Here is an 18,125-nt window from a genome sequence, read left to right as displayed (position 1 = left end):
CCGAGTCATTAGAATTTTCAGCGTCCATGTCTGGTAAACTAAAAAAAAGTAATAGATAAAAATAAAATTACACCCGATCTAAAAGAAGGACTGAATACAAATGAATATCGTTACCGATCCAAGCACAGTGTTCTTCACATCAGGCCCACTTGGTCTTCTATGCAAAATGTGGACGTCGAGAAAGTTTTGGCATCGTCACAAACACAGGTGGTGTTTAAATCTATGGTAATGAAAAGGAAAAAAAAAGTGAGAATAAAACGCGCCTTATATCCCCGGTTGCTGACTGACATAGGTGAGGCTGACATTGACCCTCCCATGAAACTGGCGTGAGGTTGCCCCTAACTGGGGCACCTATGTAGCGAATGATGCAAAAGATAGCCGTTTCCGACCCCATAACATCACTGAATAAAATCCGCAATAGTTGAATGTCGGTTTCGGGTTTTCCCCTACAAATTGCGAAATCGTTTACATTTTATTTTAATAATTAAGGCACACTACACTCTCAAGACATTAAATTTGCTTGTGTATAAGACGGTAGGAATTTATTTTTTTGGCGAGCGATTGCGAAGCAAGTAAGGATCGGAACTATCAATTCAATAACATTGCATTTTTTAACCTTGACCTAGTTTTAAATAAATTATTCAAACAGGAATTTGTGAACCGGGTATTCCCTTGCATACTTTCACTTTTACTCAAGTGGTCGAGAGCTTCCCTCAATGAATGGTTCATGTACCAAAAGAATGACTAGCTGACGCGGAGACTTACTAAATGGCACGACGTCACAAATGGTTACGAAATCCCCTGGGAAAACCCCTTTCGTTGCACCAGTCATTTATGGGGAAACTGGCAGTCCTGCTGAGCAAAATCCTCAGCATAAAAGAGGGTCACATTTTCCAATAGAGATTCAGTGTTGAAATTGACTTGCAGAGTACTAGAAGACTCGTCATGAAAGCCATCAAGAGTTCCAGTTTAATTGTTTTTATAACTCTTTCCTTTGGTTTCATGTTCACTGAAGTATTCTGCGGTCCACATCACTACAGGACGAGGTAAACATTTTCGTCTTTACGAATTCTTCTTAACCCCCCCACATCATTAAAATTTGATATTATTCTAGATATCAGTATTGCGCGTCCACGCAAACATTTTTCTATGGACAATGTCGTCCAATTGGCAGTACTGAACATTGTCCAGTTAACATGCAACTTTTCGACGGACCTAACAACCAAGGATTTTGCCATTGCGATAATTACAGCTACCCAGTATTTGATTCTGAAACTGCCTATTGTTTGAGACTTGACAACGAAGTAAGTAAAACCACATTCATGTTTAGACTTATTCAGAATTTTATCTAAAATTCTTTATTTACCTTGCAAGGGTTCAATTGGACTGCCTGTTTACTCATCTGCACCATCTTCCATTCAGTATCAGGCTCCATGCCGGTCGGGTACTGCACGTGATCGATCTGGGGTTTGCAGTCGTCCAACTATTGGATAGGTCTCGTTGAATACGAGACATGGTTGACCCCTGATTAATGCTGAATCAAATTTTATTTTAAATTGTACTTCGTTAAATTAAATAAAAAATTTAATCAAAATTTATTTAATTACTTTATGCTGCTACATCTGGTGTGTCCGGTTGGGATTTTCGGTGGCCATGCCAACACAGGCAGTGACGGCGAATCTGTGGGAGAAAGTGAGAAAAGAAAGCGTCTTATTTAGTTATTTCTCATAGTTGCTGGTTATACCTGTGGCAGTGTGGGGCACCTTGTGATTGACGCGAAAGATTATCGTCTCTGACCCGAGCTCCATAGAATTGCAGTCCTACTGCCTAAAAACAAAAGTTAAATACCGGTTTCCACTACATACTGTGAAATCGTTTACAATTTCGTTAAATAAATAAAAGGCACCCTATACACTCAAGACATTAAACTTGCATATGTATAAGACGGTAAGAATTCATACATGGCGAGGCAAGTCGGATTCTCGGGACTAATAAATAAATTCAATGGTGGTAGATTATTGGGTTGGATTTGAATCATCCAAATGATGACCCAAGTACATATTCTAACAAGAACCACTATCACGGGAGAGTGTTGACGATGGTTCGGAAATAATCTCGTTTTGATTCACTGCACTGTCAATCCTCGCAGTATTTTTGGGATGTAAATAAAAGATGTTGAAAAGAAAGTAAAATAGTCCTGTAACGAAGGAGATGCCGCCCAGAATGCGAAAAGTCACTCGTTGGCCATAGGCACCGATTAGTAAACTTCCGCCAGAGCTCCCAACACCAAATCCTGAAGCAAAAATTTAATCGATTCATTTGAATAGCACTTTTTGCGTAACAGTTTTGTTTAAATTCTCTTACCTAATCCAAAGGTGAGTCCTCCCAATAATCCTTGGATAGAAGCTACAGTAGACGTCGTCCCTAACTGGTTGGCATAGGCTACATGCGAAGTGCGAGCAAAATTCCAGGAAATGGCATCCATCGACTCGAATAGGAGACACAAATGCGGATTGTGCAAATACGAGTATCCTATTGAGTAAGAATTGAATGTCTTAAATTGATACGGGTAAAAAAATGAGATAGGCATACCGATTAGTCGGATGACGTTAACTGCAAAACAGAGAACTTGAACATTGGGATGACTCAATTTACGGAAGATGCGGTCAGAGAATAGAAGCAACGGTATCACAGTGAGACACTGGAACGTGCTAGACAGTCCCATTAAAGAACTAGTGCCCCCAATCTCTTCGAGGAACAAAAACAAATAGTAAAACCCGTGTCCGTTGCAGATTCCTATAAATAAATAAATCCATTAATTTCCACTTGTCTCGCACAATTAGCATAAGTAGTTTTACCGGAAACAAATGCGACGACAAGCAATACATCCAGTTCAATGTTTTTAAGTAATGTTGAAACATCACTCAGCAGATTTTCTGCTGGACGTTTGAAATCAAGGTTGATTGTAAGCATTCCAACAGCAGCAATTCCAAAAAGGCTAGCGAACAAATAGAAGGCCGGCCTAGTCAAAAAGCAATAGATTGAAACAATGAATTGGTCAACATTAGGGTACTAATTAAAATTAATTACCTGGTATTTCCGAGCACACTTTCATCTTCACTAAATTGGTCAATCAAAACCCCAGATATGGGCGAAAAAACAGCGATTCCAATGTATCCGAACATTCTTTGGAAACCGTAATCCCCGCCTAATTCGCCGACTAAAGCCACAGAAGCTCCGACAAACAAGTCTAATCCGCCGAGGAGAATGTCAAAGAATAATCGAAGACACATGTAGAGCCAGAAGGTGAGCTGTGGATTAAGGACTTCCTCTCGTACCATGTTGTGGCACAAGTCAAAGCGGTTAATCCGGACGATACACTGAGGCCGGCAGAACTGGTAGACGGCTCGATCGTTATCCGCTTGGTTCGAATCTTTAAAGTACACGGTTTGATGAAGTTTTTCATCTGCACCATAAGTCCCACACTGGAAATTCTTCTGTTTTTGATCACTTCCAGTGGCATCTTCCAATACCATCCACTTCACTGGGAATAATCCTTTGGTGTTCACGGATTCGCTGAAGAAATCCAATCCGATGGTCGTGTTCACCTGTGTTGTCTGACTGTCATTTTTTCGATTCAAAACGCAAACATCTTCTCCAAATCGTGTTGGAGTGCAAGTCGTGTCAAGGCTCCAGTAGTTTGGAAAGAAAACAGCCTCGCGAAATTCTACTTTTGGCAGGACAACTTTTTTTAGGGCGACAATTGGGATCGACGGGTCTACTTCTTGAATGAGTTCAATGGCCTCCGACTTGATCACGTCAGACGGCTGGTCGTAGCACACGTAACCGCACTCTTCTAGTGCCAAAGAAATGTTGTTTAAATTTTCACGGATCCAATTCGATTGGACGTGGCAAGGATTCGAGTCGAGATCCGTCAAGGTGAGAGTCGCTGAATTTAAATAGTCGGACTTGCTGTCCGAACAACCGAGTGCAAATGTGATGTTTTCAGGGTAAAAATGCCACGTTTTTCCAGCTGGAACTGTCAGAAAGAGAAGCGCTATAATAGCAAGAAGGCCGTGTACTGCGCTCATCAAAATCTAATCAATAGAAAAGAGATTAATTCACTGCGATTTTTATTTAGATTATGGATTACCTTGAAATTTCCAAGTTTATCGGCGATCAAACCAATGAGAAAAGGAGATAAAATCGCTGCAATTGATGAAACGCCGTAGATGGCGCCGACCTCTTGGAAGCTCAGTCCCAACGATTTCATATGGATGGTGGTGAACGGCAATAGCACTCCGACGCCTGTATTAAATTTAAAAAACTCGATAATTAAATGGAAAAATGAATTGCACAGCAGAACGATTCACATAAAATAAATACTAACAGCGAATGGCTAGAGCAGTAAACTTACCAGATAATATGATGAAAGTTAAAAGCTTGACTGGAATCAGTTTGGGCTGCTTCAAGTCATAAATCAGCAAAGCCAATCCCTTCTTCTTGTCTGGTTTTACTTGAAAAGTTACGCGTGGACGCTGGCTATTGTTGTTGTTTGTCTCAACCATTTTTGTTCCTTTATAATATTACCGAACTATAAAAATCTCGGAATAGAATTAGGGTAAATTTAAACTAAATTTAGTTGAAAGAAACCCGACAAAATTTTATAAGCGCACGATTTTGTGTTGTTGAATGGGCCAAGTCTTGCCGTTAACTGCCTATAGCATAAAACAAAAATTGTTGAATTTCCAAGAAACCAGTCTGTCCTGCATATGGAGAACTTCTGCGAGTCATTTCACGTCCTACAAATGGTGACCGGTCATCACATAAAAAAAATTTAGGATAGGAAAATGGTTATAAGATTAGAAAATGCTGGATTCCAAGAGAAGTGAAACGACGGGCGGGTTTTCATCTGGATCAAGGTCGGAGTCTGGGACTAGTGTTGCCCACGGCTAAGAAAGAGCTAAAAATAGGTAGCAGGTGCTTATATATGAGACATTTCAATTATTAAGCTGCTGTCCTCGAAGTGTTTGCCTTGTTCTACTGACACACCATTCAGCCTATTGCTCATTAGTCGTGATGGAAAGCCATTCTAATCAGCGTAACTGTTGCCATTGTGAGATCATTACGCGCGCTCTTGAAAAAACGCATTCACTAATCGATTGTCGGCACGCAATGACTTTTGCTTGCCCTCCCACATTTGTTCTCGAGGCACTTTTCAATTGACTTTTGCTTTTACAAAACATTCGTTAGCTCATAAACCGTCTACTAAATGAACTTGAACTAAGGAACGCGACCATCTGCATTTGTAACAATGCAAGGACGGCAACCATTGTCGTCTAAAAAAGTAAAGTCGTAGCTAAATAAAAAACATTTAAATAACAAAAAAGCTAATCCTACTAATAAAAGAATCATGTGTCAAGCGAAAACCAAATTAAATTCCTAGTAACCAAAGATTAAAAACGATGGGAATTTCCAAGAATTCCTTACACTTGGTTTAACATTAGTTTAAAATTAGTGAAATTTACTTTTTAAATACTAAACTATACCAATGCAGCAATGGGAATTGGATTCGCACGTTTCCGGTTGCTCTACTGCTGCCGATGGCTTGTGTAACCATTCTTTGTCTTCGTTCGCACATAGGGATTTTCTTATTCAATGATAAATAAAGCTACCTGAATTAGATAAACAGATAACATAATGAAGTGATCAAATGGTGTATGTTTATTACCTAATTGAAGGGTGGTCCGATTCAGGGAAGTCCCGTAAAACTACTGGATTCTAGAAGATGGAAACGACGCGATGTTACCCTCGTGTTCAAAAGTGTTGACAAAAAACAAGTATACTGAAACGAAAACTACTTTATATTGATTTATCAAATTATGACAATAACCGAAATTCTTTTAGTCTTTAAATTCTGAATATTTCATAGGCTTTAATCTGTAAATAAGCTAAAAATATTTAGTCAAAACGTTAGTCAAGTCTCAAAACGACCGATTTAATGGCTTATAGGAAAGAAGTTTGCTTAAATGCTATTTGCTATCAAAAGACTAACTCGGCAAACGGACGTTGAATGTCACTGAATTTCTTCAACTTTCCTGTTTGATTCAGCCTTGTCAACGATAGTGTTATTTTTATCATTGGCCTTTAGACGCAAGTAAAGGATATTAAAGAGGAAGTAGAAGAATCCAGTGAGGAAAGCGATGACTGCCAAAATGCGGAAAACCACTCGTTGGCCGAACGCTCCGATCAGGACTCCGCCGACAGAGCTTCCGATTCCAACCCCTAAATCACCCAGCATCAATTATTATAGCAATAAAGAGTTGATAATCCTTAAATTTATAACAGACCTAGTCCGAAGTAGGTCGTCGAAATCAATCCTTGAATGGAAGTCGCAGTGGAAGTCGTCCCCAGTTGGTTGGCATAGATCATAAAAGATGTCAGGGATAGAGCACCATTAATGGCTTCAATAGCCTCGTATACGAGACACAAGTTTGGGTTGGTGATGTATGAATATCCTTGGGTATTAGACTCACTTGGAATTAAAAAGCAACAGCTTAAACTTAATAAAACCAATTCAAAACATACCTATCAGACGTATGACGAAGGTAAAAAGGCAAAAGACTAGGACGTTGGGAACACTAAATTTACGAAAAATGGTATCCGATAACAGAAGCAATGGAATTGCTGTTAAACAAGAGATGGTGACCGACAGTCCCATTAATGACCTGGTCCCACCAATTTCTTCCAAGAATAAGAACAAGTAATTTCCCGTGCACCCCACCAAGAATCCTGAATGAAGAATGTTTAGCTAGTTGCTGTGTTAGCGCTTAGCGGCTATCAAATATTTTTACCTGAGGCTACGCAAACGGCAAGTAGAACGTCCAGCTCAACGTTTTTCAGCAAGGATATCACATTTTTCATCAGCTTTTCCGCCGGAGGTTTAAAATTGAGGTCAATCGTTAACATTCCAACAGCTGCAATACCAAATAAACCAGCAAATAGAAAGAACGCCGGCCTGTTAAGAGAAATTAGATGCAGTTGTGCTTTCCACAAAATATAGAATTTGTTACCGTCTACCGGAAATTTGTATCATTTTCATTTGTACTAAAATGGTCCATCAGGGCTCCGGAAATCGGTGAAAATATTGCGAACCCGATGAATCCAAACATTTTCTGGAAGCCAAAGTCACCACGGACTTCGTTGACTAGAACCAAAGCGGCTCCATCGAATAAAGTGGCAGATCCTACGACGAACACTTCAAAGACGGAACGAAGCAGCAAGTACATCCAGAATGTGAGCTGAGGATTGATGACTTCTTCACGGACTATATCAGAACAAAGGTCGGAGCGGTTGATCTGAACGACGCACTGAGAGCGGCACGTACGGTAGTGGGTGATCGGGTTGTTTTCTGTTTGATTGTCTTGAGAATACACAGTCTGAAGGAGATTCAGTTTTTCATCATAAGTGCTACATTGAATTTGGAAGTCGCTAGACTTGTGATGAAACTCGGATTCGTCTTCTAAAGCCATCCACAAAACGGGGATCATTCTTTTAATGTTGTAGTCGCTCTGAAATAATTTTAATGCAAGAGTTGCGTTTTTTCCCTTTCTTGAAACAGCACCACTTTTGCGACCTAACTGACAGTTACTTCTTCCACTCAAATTTTGCAAGCAGGACATCTCCAAATCCCAGTCGTTTGGGAAGAAAACAGCATCAAGATATTCTTTACCAATGGAGTGATCTAAATTGGTATCACTTACAAAAGAAGAGGCTGTTTCTAGGGTGGCTTCGGTGTCAGATTTGTCGCTGCGGTAACAAACGCTGCCACATTCTCCTATTGTCGCAGACACATTTTCACCGATTTCTGAGTCTTCGTTCAGTTTGAATTTGCATGGATGCAAGTCGAGGTCTGTCAGTGTGAGTGTCGAGTTGTCGTTGAAGCAGCCGAGTGTCATCGACATATTCGTCGGGTTAGCAATCGAAATCCTTCCGACTGGAACAAGCAGGAATATAAGCGAAGTAATGCTAGTACATCCGAACAATACGCTCAAAAGCATCTGTTAATTAATATTATAACTAATAAGAATATATACTGAGAAATATCTTTGAATTGTATTACCTTGAAATTTCCCAATTTATCGGCGATCATGCCACTGCAGATAGGTATCAATACACTCAGAACGGCGTTTACGCTGTAAATGGCGCCAGTTTCTTCAACGCTGATCCCCAAAGATTTCATGTGAATTGCGGCGTAGGGGAACAGCACGCCATAACCTGTCATTCCATTACCAAAGGAAAACAAAATAATCAGTCAGGTTTAGTAGTAACATTATCGACCCTAGGTCGACCCTAGTGCATTTACTAACCAGAAAAAACAATCAGGCTAAGGATTTTGATAGGGATTAATTTGCGTTGTTTTAAATCGTAAATCAGCAATGCTAATCCCTCCTTTTTCTCAATTTCTGCCTTTCCCATGTCCAGCTTTTGGTCGGTGTTGAACTTCATAGAAGTCCTGGAACAATCTTCATCCATACTGTTAAGCAACAATAATATTGACAATTATCAAGAAAAACGAAAAACAATAGTGTACCTCAAAATATCTGCACTGGTCTGAGCTAGATAGAACTCAAACGACTACCGTCTCCATACTGACGTAAGTTTAAGCACCATATGTGTACATGTAACACATTTTGCTGCCGGGCATGAAGCTTGAAGCACAACACAAATTCGCAGGCAAAATATTCTTAAAGGGGAAAATGCAAGTCACTTTGGGTTGAACGGATGGAATGACGCGACCCGTTATGAATTTACACTACAAAAGACCTGAGTAACAAGCAAAATAAAATGGGAAAACCCGTAAGGCAAGTCGAAGAATAGTGCGCAAAAGAGCTTAATGTCGGTCACGCGGACACAAAAAAAAATGTTGACTCGTTCAAACGCTATTCTTTAGGTAGAATATTCATGTTTTCTATTTATCACAACTAAATTTTTAATCTAAACAAAATAAACATCCTTTTTAGATATTACCTTTGAATCAATAAGGTAAACTAGGCATAATATTCATGGCCCATGACTGGAAGAATAATATTGTTGTCTTCTTTCAAAAATTTGACTGTGAAATTCACAGTTGACATTGTTTAGGCTAAAGTTTGCTTATTACATGAAACTTATCCAATGATACCAGTAGTAAATAATTCGTAACTTACAATAAAAGGGAACATATGCTGGCCGGTCAGAGACCAGGTGCATAGAGCGTAAAACATGATGATAATCCGTTTTAAAGAGTTTGTCATACCATCTACATCTGTTGCCAATCATAGCATTACATCTGTAGGAATATAAAGAAATTTTTTATCAGTTAACATTACTTCAGAGGCCTCCGTTTTAGTCACCTCTGTAGGATGACAAACTTAAAAAAGTTATGTAGCCTATTACAGACATCATGAAGGTAAGTCAAATCAAAACCGTGGCGTTTTATACAAATCAATCAATGATGCACGACACGTATATTACAGTAAAAATGTTTTGACTACCTGCGAGGAAGATTGAATTGCTGCCAACGTAATTTTGCCGCCATTTTTGACAACATCATGGTGACAACCGACATCAAGAACCAAACAAGAGCGGAAGTGACTTGCCACGTTGAGGCATGTCGATTTTAAACACTTTGTAATAAAACACTTTACGTAACTATGGGTTAACAAGCTACAGCTAGCATTCATCAATTAAATAACTGGCCTAGGGTGGCTAATAATAGTAGTTATGCTGATCACGATTCTGAGTTCACACTTCACCATGACTTCACACTGGCAAGTGGCAGACGAACTGCCTTGCCTTATGTGAACAGGGGAGGGGCCACATGCCCACATGCCATTTTTTTCTTTTTTACATCTTTCTTGATGAAGGTCATCAATCGATCTCATCAAAAAGGGGGAAATGAAAATTATGAGATTAAAGAATATTACGTACACAGGAAATATAATAACGTTAACTATTCATGTTATTGAATTCCTTTATTGACTTTGTTGCCAAATTTTAATCGTATGCAGACGACGCAAACACAAACAAAGAAGATTGGTTTCAAATTAATTGGAAATCAATTGATTGGAAGGTTTATAAGTAATTTATAAGTTCTACTTTTTTTTCAATTATTTTACCATAGTCAAGCGACTATACCTACTTTCAAAAGAATATTTATTAGTTCGTCAAATTAATACTCTGATGCAATCAGCATAAGTGGTTCCCATAAAACTACCACAGTATAATAACCTTGGATGCATTTTGGTTAGTTGTGAAGAGCCTTCCATCGTCACGAGATGTTATACGTTCGTCCGACCGGAGCTGTTAAGCCGATTCAACTAAAAGATCCCAAAATGGAAGATAAAAATAACGTAAAAATTCTTAAAATGAGGAAAAACAGCTTCATCTGGAGTCTAGAACCAATCACAAAGTGTATGCACGTTATGGGAGTTTCAATCCCTCCCTCGGAGGAAATCAAAAGTTGTCGGTTGATTTTTCATCTCTATCGCACCTTCTGTTTTCTATTGGTATCGTTCGTTCAGATTATTCTTGTTATTCAAGTGTTTGGCGATGCCAAGAACATTGCAAATTCTTACACGAATGGAATCTCTACCACGACCTTCTCTTGGAATTTCATTATCGACAATTTAAATTTGGCGCTCTACACAGTCGGCAGTCATATTTCTTTTCTGTTACTTACACGACCGAAAATCTGGCTGGATCTCGTCTTTTCCTTTAAACTGTTGGAGGAAAATGGCTATTCATCCGAAATGTATCCCAAATGCAGACAGATGGCAGTTAAAGCCATTATCTCCTTAATTACTACGGTAATTATGGCATTGTCATCACAGAAAACAAATGTAACAGTATACTCAATATTGATTTCAGAATTTATGCTTGGATCTAATACTCTCGCTTGATGTCATTTCCAATGACGCTCCCTGGACACGCAAAATCCTGGACGTGTTGGGATTAGTCAACAAAATCTATTCAGCCGTCCAGCTGGCATTGTTCTCTATTTTGGCGAAAATGATTTCGCTCCAGCTTGAAGCCATCCGGAAACATTTCCTGGATCAGTTTATTCGATGCCATCCATCAAGTTTAACGTTGGTCGAAAGTCAGCGTTCTCATCTGATTGCTTTGAGAGGCCATCACCGCTTGATCTGCAACGCAATTCGCAAACTGAACCGTCATTTTGGCGTCTTTCTAACCCTTGAGGTCATTTTTATCTTTATTAGTGTTATTAATTGCTCTCTATTTATCCTTATGGGCGCAACCAGCGGAGATGGGCTCTTGGGAGGGTTGAATGCCGCCATTTGTCTTGAAAGTCTCGTTCACCTCTTGATTCTTTCTTCATTCTCCGATGACATACCTAACCAAGTATTCAATTATAGAGTTAGCATAAATTGATTACAATAATTCCTTTCACTGATTTTACACAGACTGATCAGGTTTACGAGGCTTTATTACAGCTGCTTCACCACCAACCGTCGTTACAAAATGAGGTAGGCCTAAATAGAACTTTAATCGTTGAAAATGAATCGATTAACTGTTACAGATAAATGTCTCTCTCGTTATAGGTGTCGTTGTTCACGGAACAACTTTTGCACATGAAACCTCGGAACATCAATGCCATGGGGTTTTTCAGTGTGGGCAAACACCTATTTCCAACGGTATTATGGTTTCGAATACTTTTTAAAAATATAATTTAATTTCAATCTTGTCGTTTCTTTACATAAATGCGGTAGCTGATAGGAACAACGCTGACGTACTTCCTTATTCTCGTACAATTTCATTCAGCTGAAAAATCATAATGGCAGTGTGGAAATCACTATTAGCACGTTACATTTTCTTCAATTTCTAAATGTTTTTATTGTCTTATTCATTACAAGTGTTCAGCCATATCATGTGTGTCGTAGCTAAAATGTCTTAATATACCTTACCTACGGTATTTCAAGCTTTAGATTTATTTAGTTCAAGTGGATTCATAATAAGATTCATTTCACAAGTGAATAAGAAAAAGTTATTCTAAAAACTATTTGATTTTTTCTCTTTAAATTCGGTCGCTTGGGAAAGTAGAACTTGTTTGAAAATGGTCAAGTTTGCAATTTGACCGCCGTTGGCGCTCTATCGCTTTTTCAAAGCGGAAACGGGCGGAAACAGGCGAAAACAGGCGGAAACATTGCAAAATCACCAAAACCTTAAATTTAAAATGAAAATAAAAGGGTTATAATTTATAGTAGTGAACTTTAAACTAATTGAACAATAGTTGTTAAATCATAAACTATATGTTCAATGCAATATGAAACTTTTAAAAGAAAAAATTAAATAAAAAATCTAGGAAAAACATGAGGAAATGACTCGTGCAAAGGTTTTATTCCCCTTGCCCGGCATATATAAAGAGGCGACGCCAACGAAAATAGATATACGTTCTATTACTGAATTTCGTTAATCTGAAATCTGTTACAAGAATCACAAAGAAGTTTTTGATCTCTATCCAAAATGCATTGCATTAAAAGTACCAAATCGCATCAGCGTGCAGTGGTAAAGTCTAAGAGTATTATTCAACCGGACGTCTTGGGAACCCGAAAGGGAAACATCCATGAAGAAAACAATCGTACCTTGATCAGAAAGCTCGCTGAAAATAGCCATGTTGCGGCCGATAATAAGAAACTGAAGACCCAAGTTGCTAAATTAGAATTCGAACTCGCTCTTGCCAACAACAAGATTCGTCAGCTCGAAAACCAACAAGACGAGTGGGCAGCCTCTAGACGTGCAATGGGAGCGAAACAACGAGTCCAGGAACAAGCAAATCATCTTCGTTTAGTCGGAAAGAAATCAAAGTCGAGCCGTGTCATTGAAACTAATAAAGACCGTCTCCTTGAGGTTATATCGTTTCTGTCGTCAGACAATACCGCCACAGATTCGATTGACAACGTATTGGAAAATAACCTGACTGGATTTGAAGACAAAAACACGGAAATCCTTCGACTGTTGGCTGAAAGTAAAATGAAAATCTCCAAGCCATCAGTGATCCAGCAAGCTTCTAACGACTTCGGGAATCCTCCAGTAGAAACGACAAGAATGTCTTCCCAGCAGAATTCGTGCTTCCCGATAGCTGAGCCCCTACCTGGCAAGAAGAGAACATTTGAAGACGTTGTAGGTCGTGCAATCCCGCCTTCTGTTCGAAAGCTATTACCATCAGCGACATCCTCCAATCGTTCTGCAGCCGAGCAACCGACAAATGCATCCGAAATCAAGTCTGTCACCAACGGGCGGAGTCTTTCCGTTTCACCAACTTACGGTCGGCCCGTCTCATCATCAAGACTGGGATACTCAGCATCCAAAATCCCGGTGAGGGTGTCAAATGGTCCTTTTGCCACCGAGACTGTTAAACCTAATGAGACGAAGAACATAGGTTTCAAATCCAAGATTCCGATTCGGGTTAAAACGATGAATCGTACATTTCCGCAAACAGAAAATTCCATCAGCACAGATGTCTCGTCCGAATCTCGTCCATCAGTGAAGACTGTTTTGCCATCAGCAAATGTTGTGGCCTCGAAAATTCCTGTGAGGATCGCAACTTCCAAGCAAATCGTCTCCGACAACAAACCAAACGTCACCAGCGAATTACAGCAGAGTCTGGCGGACAATAAGTTAAAGCCTAAGATTCCAGTACGGTCGACGAGAAGCTCAGCAGAACGTCAAACTTTCAATAAAGTTGCCCAGCTTAAGAAATCTGAGGGCTCTTCTTGCGGATTGGCCTGCAACTCCCGAATTTCGCCACCATCAATTGGGTCTAGTCGTGGACGAAATGCTGCCAAATAAGGAAAAGAAAAAACAAAAAAAAACTTAAAACTCACAAAAGCCCCCCAAAAAAACAAAACAAAAACAACAAAAAAAAAAAAAAAAAAAAAAGTCCCAAAATAAACAAAAAAAAACAAAAAAGTCCCAAAAACAACCAAAAACAAACAAACAAAAAACAAAAAAAAAAAAAAAAAAAACAATTAATTTTTTCTGTGTCTTTCTTCTTTCTCCCTTGCAACTTTTTACCTTCCATTTGTTTTCACTAATTCTTCGCTTTCATTTTCTTCTTTTTTTCACAATCGGGTCGTCTATGGGGAAATCATTATGGGTGGAAACTGTTGCTGAATAGCAAGAAGGTCGGTTAAATGTGCAATTAGAAATTTTGGCAGGTGCACGTTCTTCTTATCGACATTCCCTTCGTGGATTTGTGGTAGTTTTTCATTTCTCGACGTGATTGGATATCAATTGAACATAACCTACATTGAATAATGTGTGCATTAATAATGATTACATCAAACAGGTACCGGGATGATCGAGTGATGGTGACGTCATAGGGTGGACGGAAGAACCTATTAACTGGGGACCTCCCTGTCTTTAAAATGACTCACGTTGGGTGAAGTCGCGCGCTAGTCTAATCGATTAATCAATTCTTTCATGTTTTAGGAAACGAGTGATTTTAGCTTTAGCATTTTTATTTTAAGCATCGTTATTCCATCCAGCTTATTGAAGCACGATTTTGTGACCGGTTTATGTTTCCCTGAAGCGATGGTGAGGACCGAAGAGGGCCGTTGGCGAGGAAAGAAGAGGCCCGATGGCGAGGACCGAAGAGGACCGATGGCGTGAACCGAAGAGGACCGAAGAGGGCTTGATGGTGAGGACCGAAGAGGACCGAAGAGGACTGATGGCGAGGACCGAAGAGGCCCGATGGCGTTACAAGAAGAAAAACATAAACCGGAAATGATTTTGTGACTGAGATAGTTGGCGAATCTCAATGTTTTGATAATCATGTTTCTGCTAATAATCATTTTGTTTCCGAATAATGTTTAAGGATTGATAGTCGGTTATTCTAGAACGTGTGAATTTCATAACCAACGCTTGAGTTCATTTTTTAGGCAGGACGGCTTCAGTTTTTAGGTTCCCGTTCCCCCTTTGACGTAACCATCATCTCGGCTCAAACTGGGACCTGTTTGAATGAATCATTACTAATGCACACATTATCCAATGTAGGTTATGTTCCATTGCTATCCAATCACGTCGAGGAATGAAAAACTACCACAAATCCACGAAGGGAATGTCGATAAGAAGAACGTGCACCTGCCAAAATTTCTAATTGCACATTTAACCGACCTTCTTGCTATACAGCAATAACAGTTTCCACCCAAGTGATTTCTCCCTCTAGACTCTCATCTGATTGCTTTTCTTTTTTCTTTTCGCCTTTTTTCTCGTTATTTTGTTCTCTTCTTTCGCTTCCTCTTCGTGTGAATGAATAGAGTGTGAAGTTGAGTGTGCCTGCTGATTTGAATATGAATATGTCTCAATAAAATATCTTAAAACAAATACCAACATTTGATTGTGTTTTCATTACTTAGCATTAGCAACATTTAGATTATCATTTTTATTAATCGTACACGGAAATTTCAAAATAAAAGGCAAACAATGTTTTCTATGAAAAACATTTCGGGAAAACCGTTTATGGCCGACAAAATTATAAGGTTAGGTTAGGTTCAGAAAAATACTGGTATAGCTGATTTTCTTCACGGAGCCGAAAGGGCAATTAACAATTCGTGCTTTAATTCTTCAATTTTAAGCCTACCATCTTTTTCTTAAGGTTTCATAAAAAGTTACTTTATTTCGCATTAAATTTAATAACAGTCAATTTTGTCTCTAGAAAACTTAATTTTTTGGAAAATAAATTGAATTTTAATCTTGTCGTTTCTTTACATAAATGCGGTAGCTAATAGGAACAATAACTCTGCTGACGTATATTTCCTTATTCTCGTACAATTTCATTCAGCTGTAAAATCATAATGGAAGTGCCGAAGTCCATATATATAGCACATTATATTTTCTTCCTTTCCATTTCCTATTGTTCGATTATTCATGAGTCATGACGATTGACTTTGGGAATGACGCACACGTAACAATGTAATATGTGGACCGAAATATGTCACGCAGAATATACAGCATCGAACAGCATGCAATTATTCCAAGTGTTCAGTTGTGCGTCCATATGATACAATGTGATTCACATCAGTCCATTTAATAAATTGAATAAAATACGTCATTTAGAGGTGACTACAACAAATAAAAAAAGAAACAAAATAATAGAGAAACCTTTCAATTAGTAGAGAAACCCTAACCGAAGCAACAAGATGCAAGAAATTTGCCAAGTAAAAGTTCAGCCAACTCAGTCATCCAACCTGGAATCTAATGGGGTAAAATTAGGACAACGCAGAAGTTTCCACCGCAGTCTGGAGCCCATGACAAAGTGGATGTGTCTTATGGGAATTCCTATTTCAATCAACCGCTCCAGCTGCCAGCTAAGTTGCTGTCGTTTCAATCGCATATTCTGTTTTCTTGTGGTTTTGTGCATTCACTCCAGCCAGATAATCCACATGCTCCTTAATGCCAAGAGCATTGCCAATTCTTATATAACTGGAACATCATCAACAGCCTTGTCCTGGAATTTCATCATTGAAAGTGCCATCATTGCGGTGTATGCGATTGGTGGCCACATTTCTCTGTTGCTAGTCACTCGATCCGAGACATGGATGGACCTGGTCCATTCTTTCAAACTTTTGGAAGAAAATCTGGCGTCTTCTGACATCTACCCTGCGTGCAGAAAACTCGCGATTAAAACAATCATTTACATCATCTCTTCGGTCTTTATCTAATCTCAACTCAGAAATAATTATACAAATAATTGACTGATTTATTCGCATATTATATAGGTACTCTGTATAGAACTGTTGTTGGGAATCGACATGATTTGGAACGAAAGTACCTTAATGCGCAGAATTCTGGACTTGTCTAGTTTCTTCTCTAAGATCTATCCGATGACAGCACTGGGGTTGTTCTGCATCCTGGCAGGATTGATTTCGCTTCACCTCGGAGTCATCCGGAAGCGCATCGACGATCAATTGCATCAATGCAAGCACGGAGAAAATTTCAATTTGGTAATAAAAGAGCAGCGATCTCAGCTCAAGTTACTTAGACGCCACCATCGCTTGATCTGCAACTTGATTGGCAAACTCAACTGCTGTTTTGGCTTCTTTCTGCTGGTTGAAGTTGCCTTCATCTTCGTCACTTCGGTCAACTGTTTCATGTATTTATTTTCGAGCGCAACTAGGTCTGACAAGATCATGGGATTACTTTACAGCGTCATTTGTCTTGACTGTTTACTTCACCTATTTCTTATTTCCTCTTTCTCGGACGACATTGTCAGCCAGGTAGACAGTAAATTCATTCATGGAAGCTATACCATATAGTCTAACTCTTTAATTTTTGTAATGGTACAGACTAAGAAGATACAAGAATCATTGGTGGAGCTACTCCATGACCAACCTTCATTACAAAATGAGGTATTTACAGAGTATAGAATCAAGAAAGGTTCGTGAGAATTTCTAAACAATAGGCCTACATTTTTCTCTATAGGTGATCTTGTTTACAGATCAATTATTGCTCTTGAAAACCCACGTCAATGCAGTGGGGTTTTTTAACGTGAACAAACATCTATTTCCATCGGTAGGCCTGCTGGTGAATAACTATTTCGTTCAAATTTATTTTTGAAATAATTCTTTTCTTGGAATCATTTAGCTAATAGGGACAACGTTGACTTATTTCTTCATCCTATTGCAATTTCATTCCGCTGAAAATTAATAACGGAAGTGCGGATTAAGACTTATTCTCTGTAATAACACGTTTAAGATTTCATTGTCGATTTATCGTCTCAAGGATATTATTATTGTGGGTTTCGTGGAAGGTCGCCTACGTCGTATTTATTTAGTATTATTGATTTGATAATAGCGACATTTTCTGTCGTTGTGCGCATCATCGACACATTTAGCAAATTATTTGATCACGAATGTCGTTTTAAATGACTAGAGCTTCTCTTTCTGTGTTTGTTCACTGACAGCGTCAAGTGCGCTTGAAAAATGTTAATCCTTAATAAACGACAAAATGCACTTAGTCAATTCGATCAATGGTCATCATTTGATTAGTAATTTGCGAAAACAAGATGAAGAAAATAAGTAGGATAATTCGGCTAGTTGGAAAGCCACAACCGTGGAAATAAG

General features: G+C 38.9%; 3 protein-coding genes across 5 annotated transcripts; 1 reads left to right on the top strand and 2 right to left on the bottom strand.

Annotated features, from left to right (window-relative positions):
• Positions 1 to 891: 891 nt before the first annotated feature.
• On the top strand, positions 892 to 1,594 carry LOC124197454. Its single transcript, XM_046592937.1, has 3 exons — positions 892 to 1,046; positions 1,115 to 1,304; positions 1,375 to 1,594. Exons 1-3 carry the CDS (start codon positions 946 to 948, stop codon positions 1,492 to 1,494), a joined length of 411 nt encoding a protein of 136 aa, XP_046448893.1. The 5' UTR covers positions 892 to 945; the 3' UTR covers positions 1,495 to 1,594.
• A 325-nt stretch (positions 1,595 to 1,919) lies between these two features.
• Positions 1,920 to 5,578, bottom strand: LOC124197445. Its single transcript, XM_046592919.1, has 7 exons — positions 4,418 to 5,578; positions 4,154 to 4,308; positions 3,091 to 4,097; positions 2,859 to 3,022; positions 2,593 to 2,796; positions 2,365 to 2,532; positions 1,920 to 2,293 (listed from the first exon to the last, which is right to left on the bottom strand). The coding sequence occupies exons 1-7, from the start codon at positions 4,566 to 4,568 to the stop codon at positions 2,064 to 2,066; spliced, it is 2,079 nt and encodes a 692-aa protein (XP_046448875.1). The 5' UTR covers positions 4,569 to 5,578; the 3' UTR covers positions 1,920 to 2,063.
• Positions 5,579 to 5,846: 268 nt separating this feature from the next.
• On the bottom strand, positions 5,847 to 9,831 carry LOC124197446. 3 transcript variants are annotated; one of them, XM_046592923.1, is made up of 11 exons: positions 9,537 to 9,831; positions 9,210 to 9,331; positions 9,031 to 9,145; positions 8,594 to 8,826; positions 8,370 to 8,536; positions 8,123 to 8,277; positions 7,081 to 8,060; positions 6,855 to 7,018; positions 6,589 to 6,792; positions 6,351 to 6,518; positions 5,847 to 6,285 (listed from the first exon to the last, which is right to left on the bottom strand). In XM_046592923.1, the coding sequence occupies exons 5-11, from the start codon at positions 8,533 to 8,535 to the stop codon at positions 6,077 to 6,079; spliced, it is 2,046 nt and encodes a 681-aa protein (XP_046448879.1). In that variant the 5' UTR covers position 8,536; positions 8,594 to 8,826; positions 9,031 to 9,145; positions 9,210 to 9,331; positions 9,537 to 9,831; the 3' UTR covers positions 5,847 to 6,076. The 3 variants fall into 3 exon arrangements, with proteins under 3 accessions (XP_046448879.1, XP_046448878.1, XP_046448877.1); XM_046592922.1 differs by having other exon boundaries at positions 9,031 to 9,115; XM_046592921.1 differs by lacking the exon at positions 9,031 to 9,145.
• Between the last annotated feature and the right edge of the window lie 8,294 nt (positions 9,832 to 18,125).

This window comes from Daphnia pulex, chromosome 7 (assembly GCF_021134715.1).
Source record: "Daphnia pulex isolate KAP4 chromosome 7, ASM2113471v1".
NCBI classification, from domain to species: domain Eukaryota; kingdom Metazoa; phylum Arthropoda; class Branchiopoda; order Diplostraca; family Daphniidae; genus Daphnia; species Daphnia pulex.
This window is presented reverse-complemented; position numbering and strand designations above follow the sequence as displayed.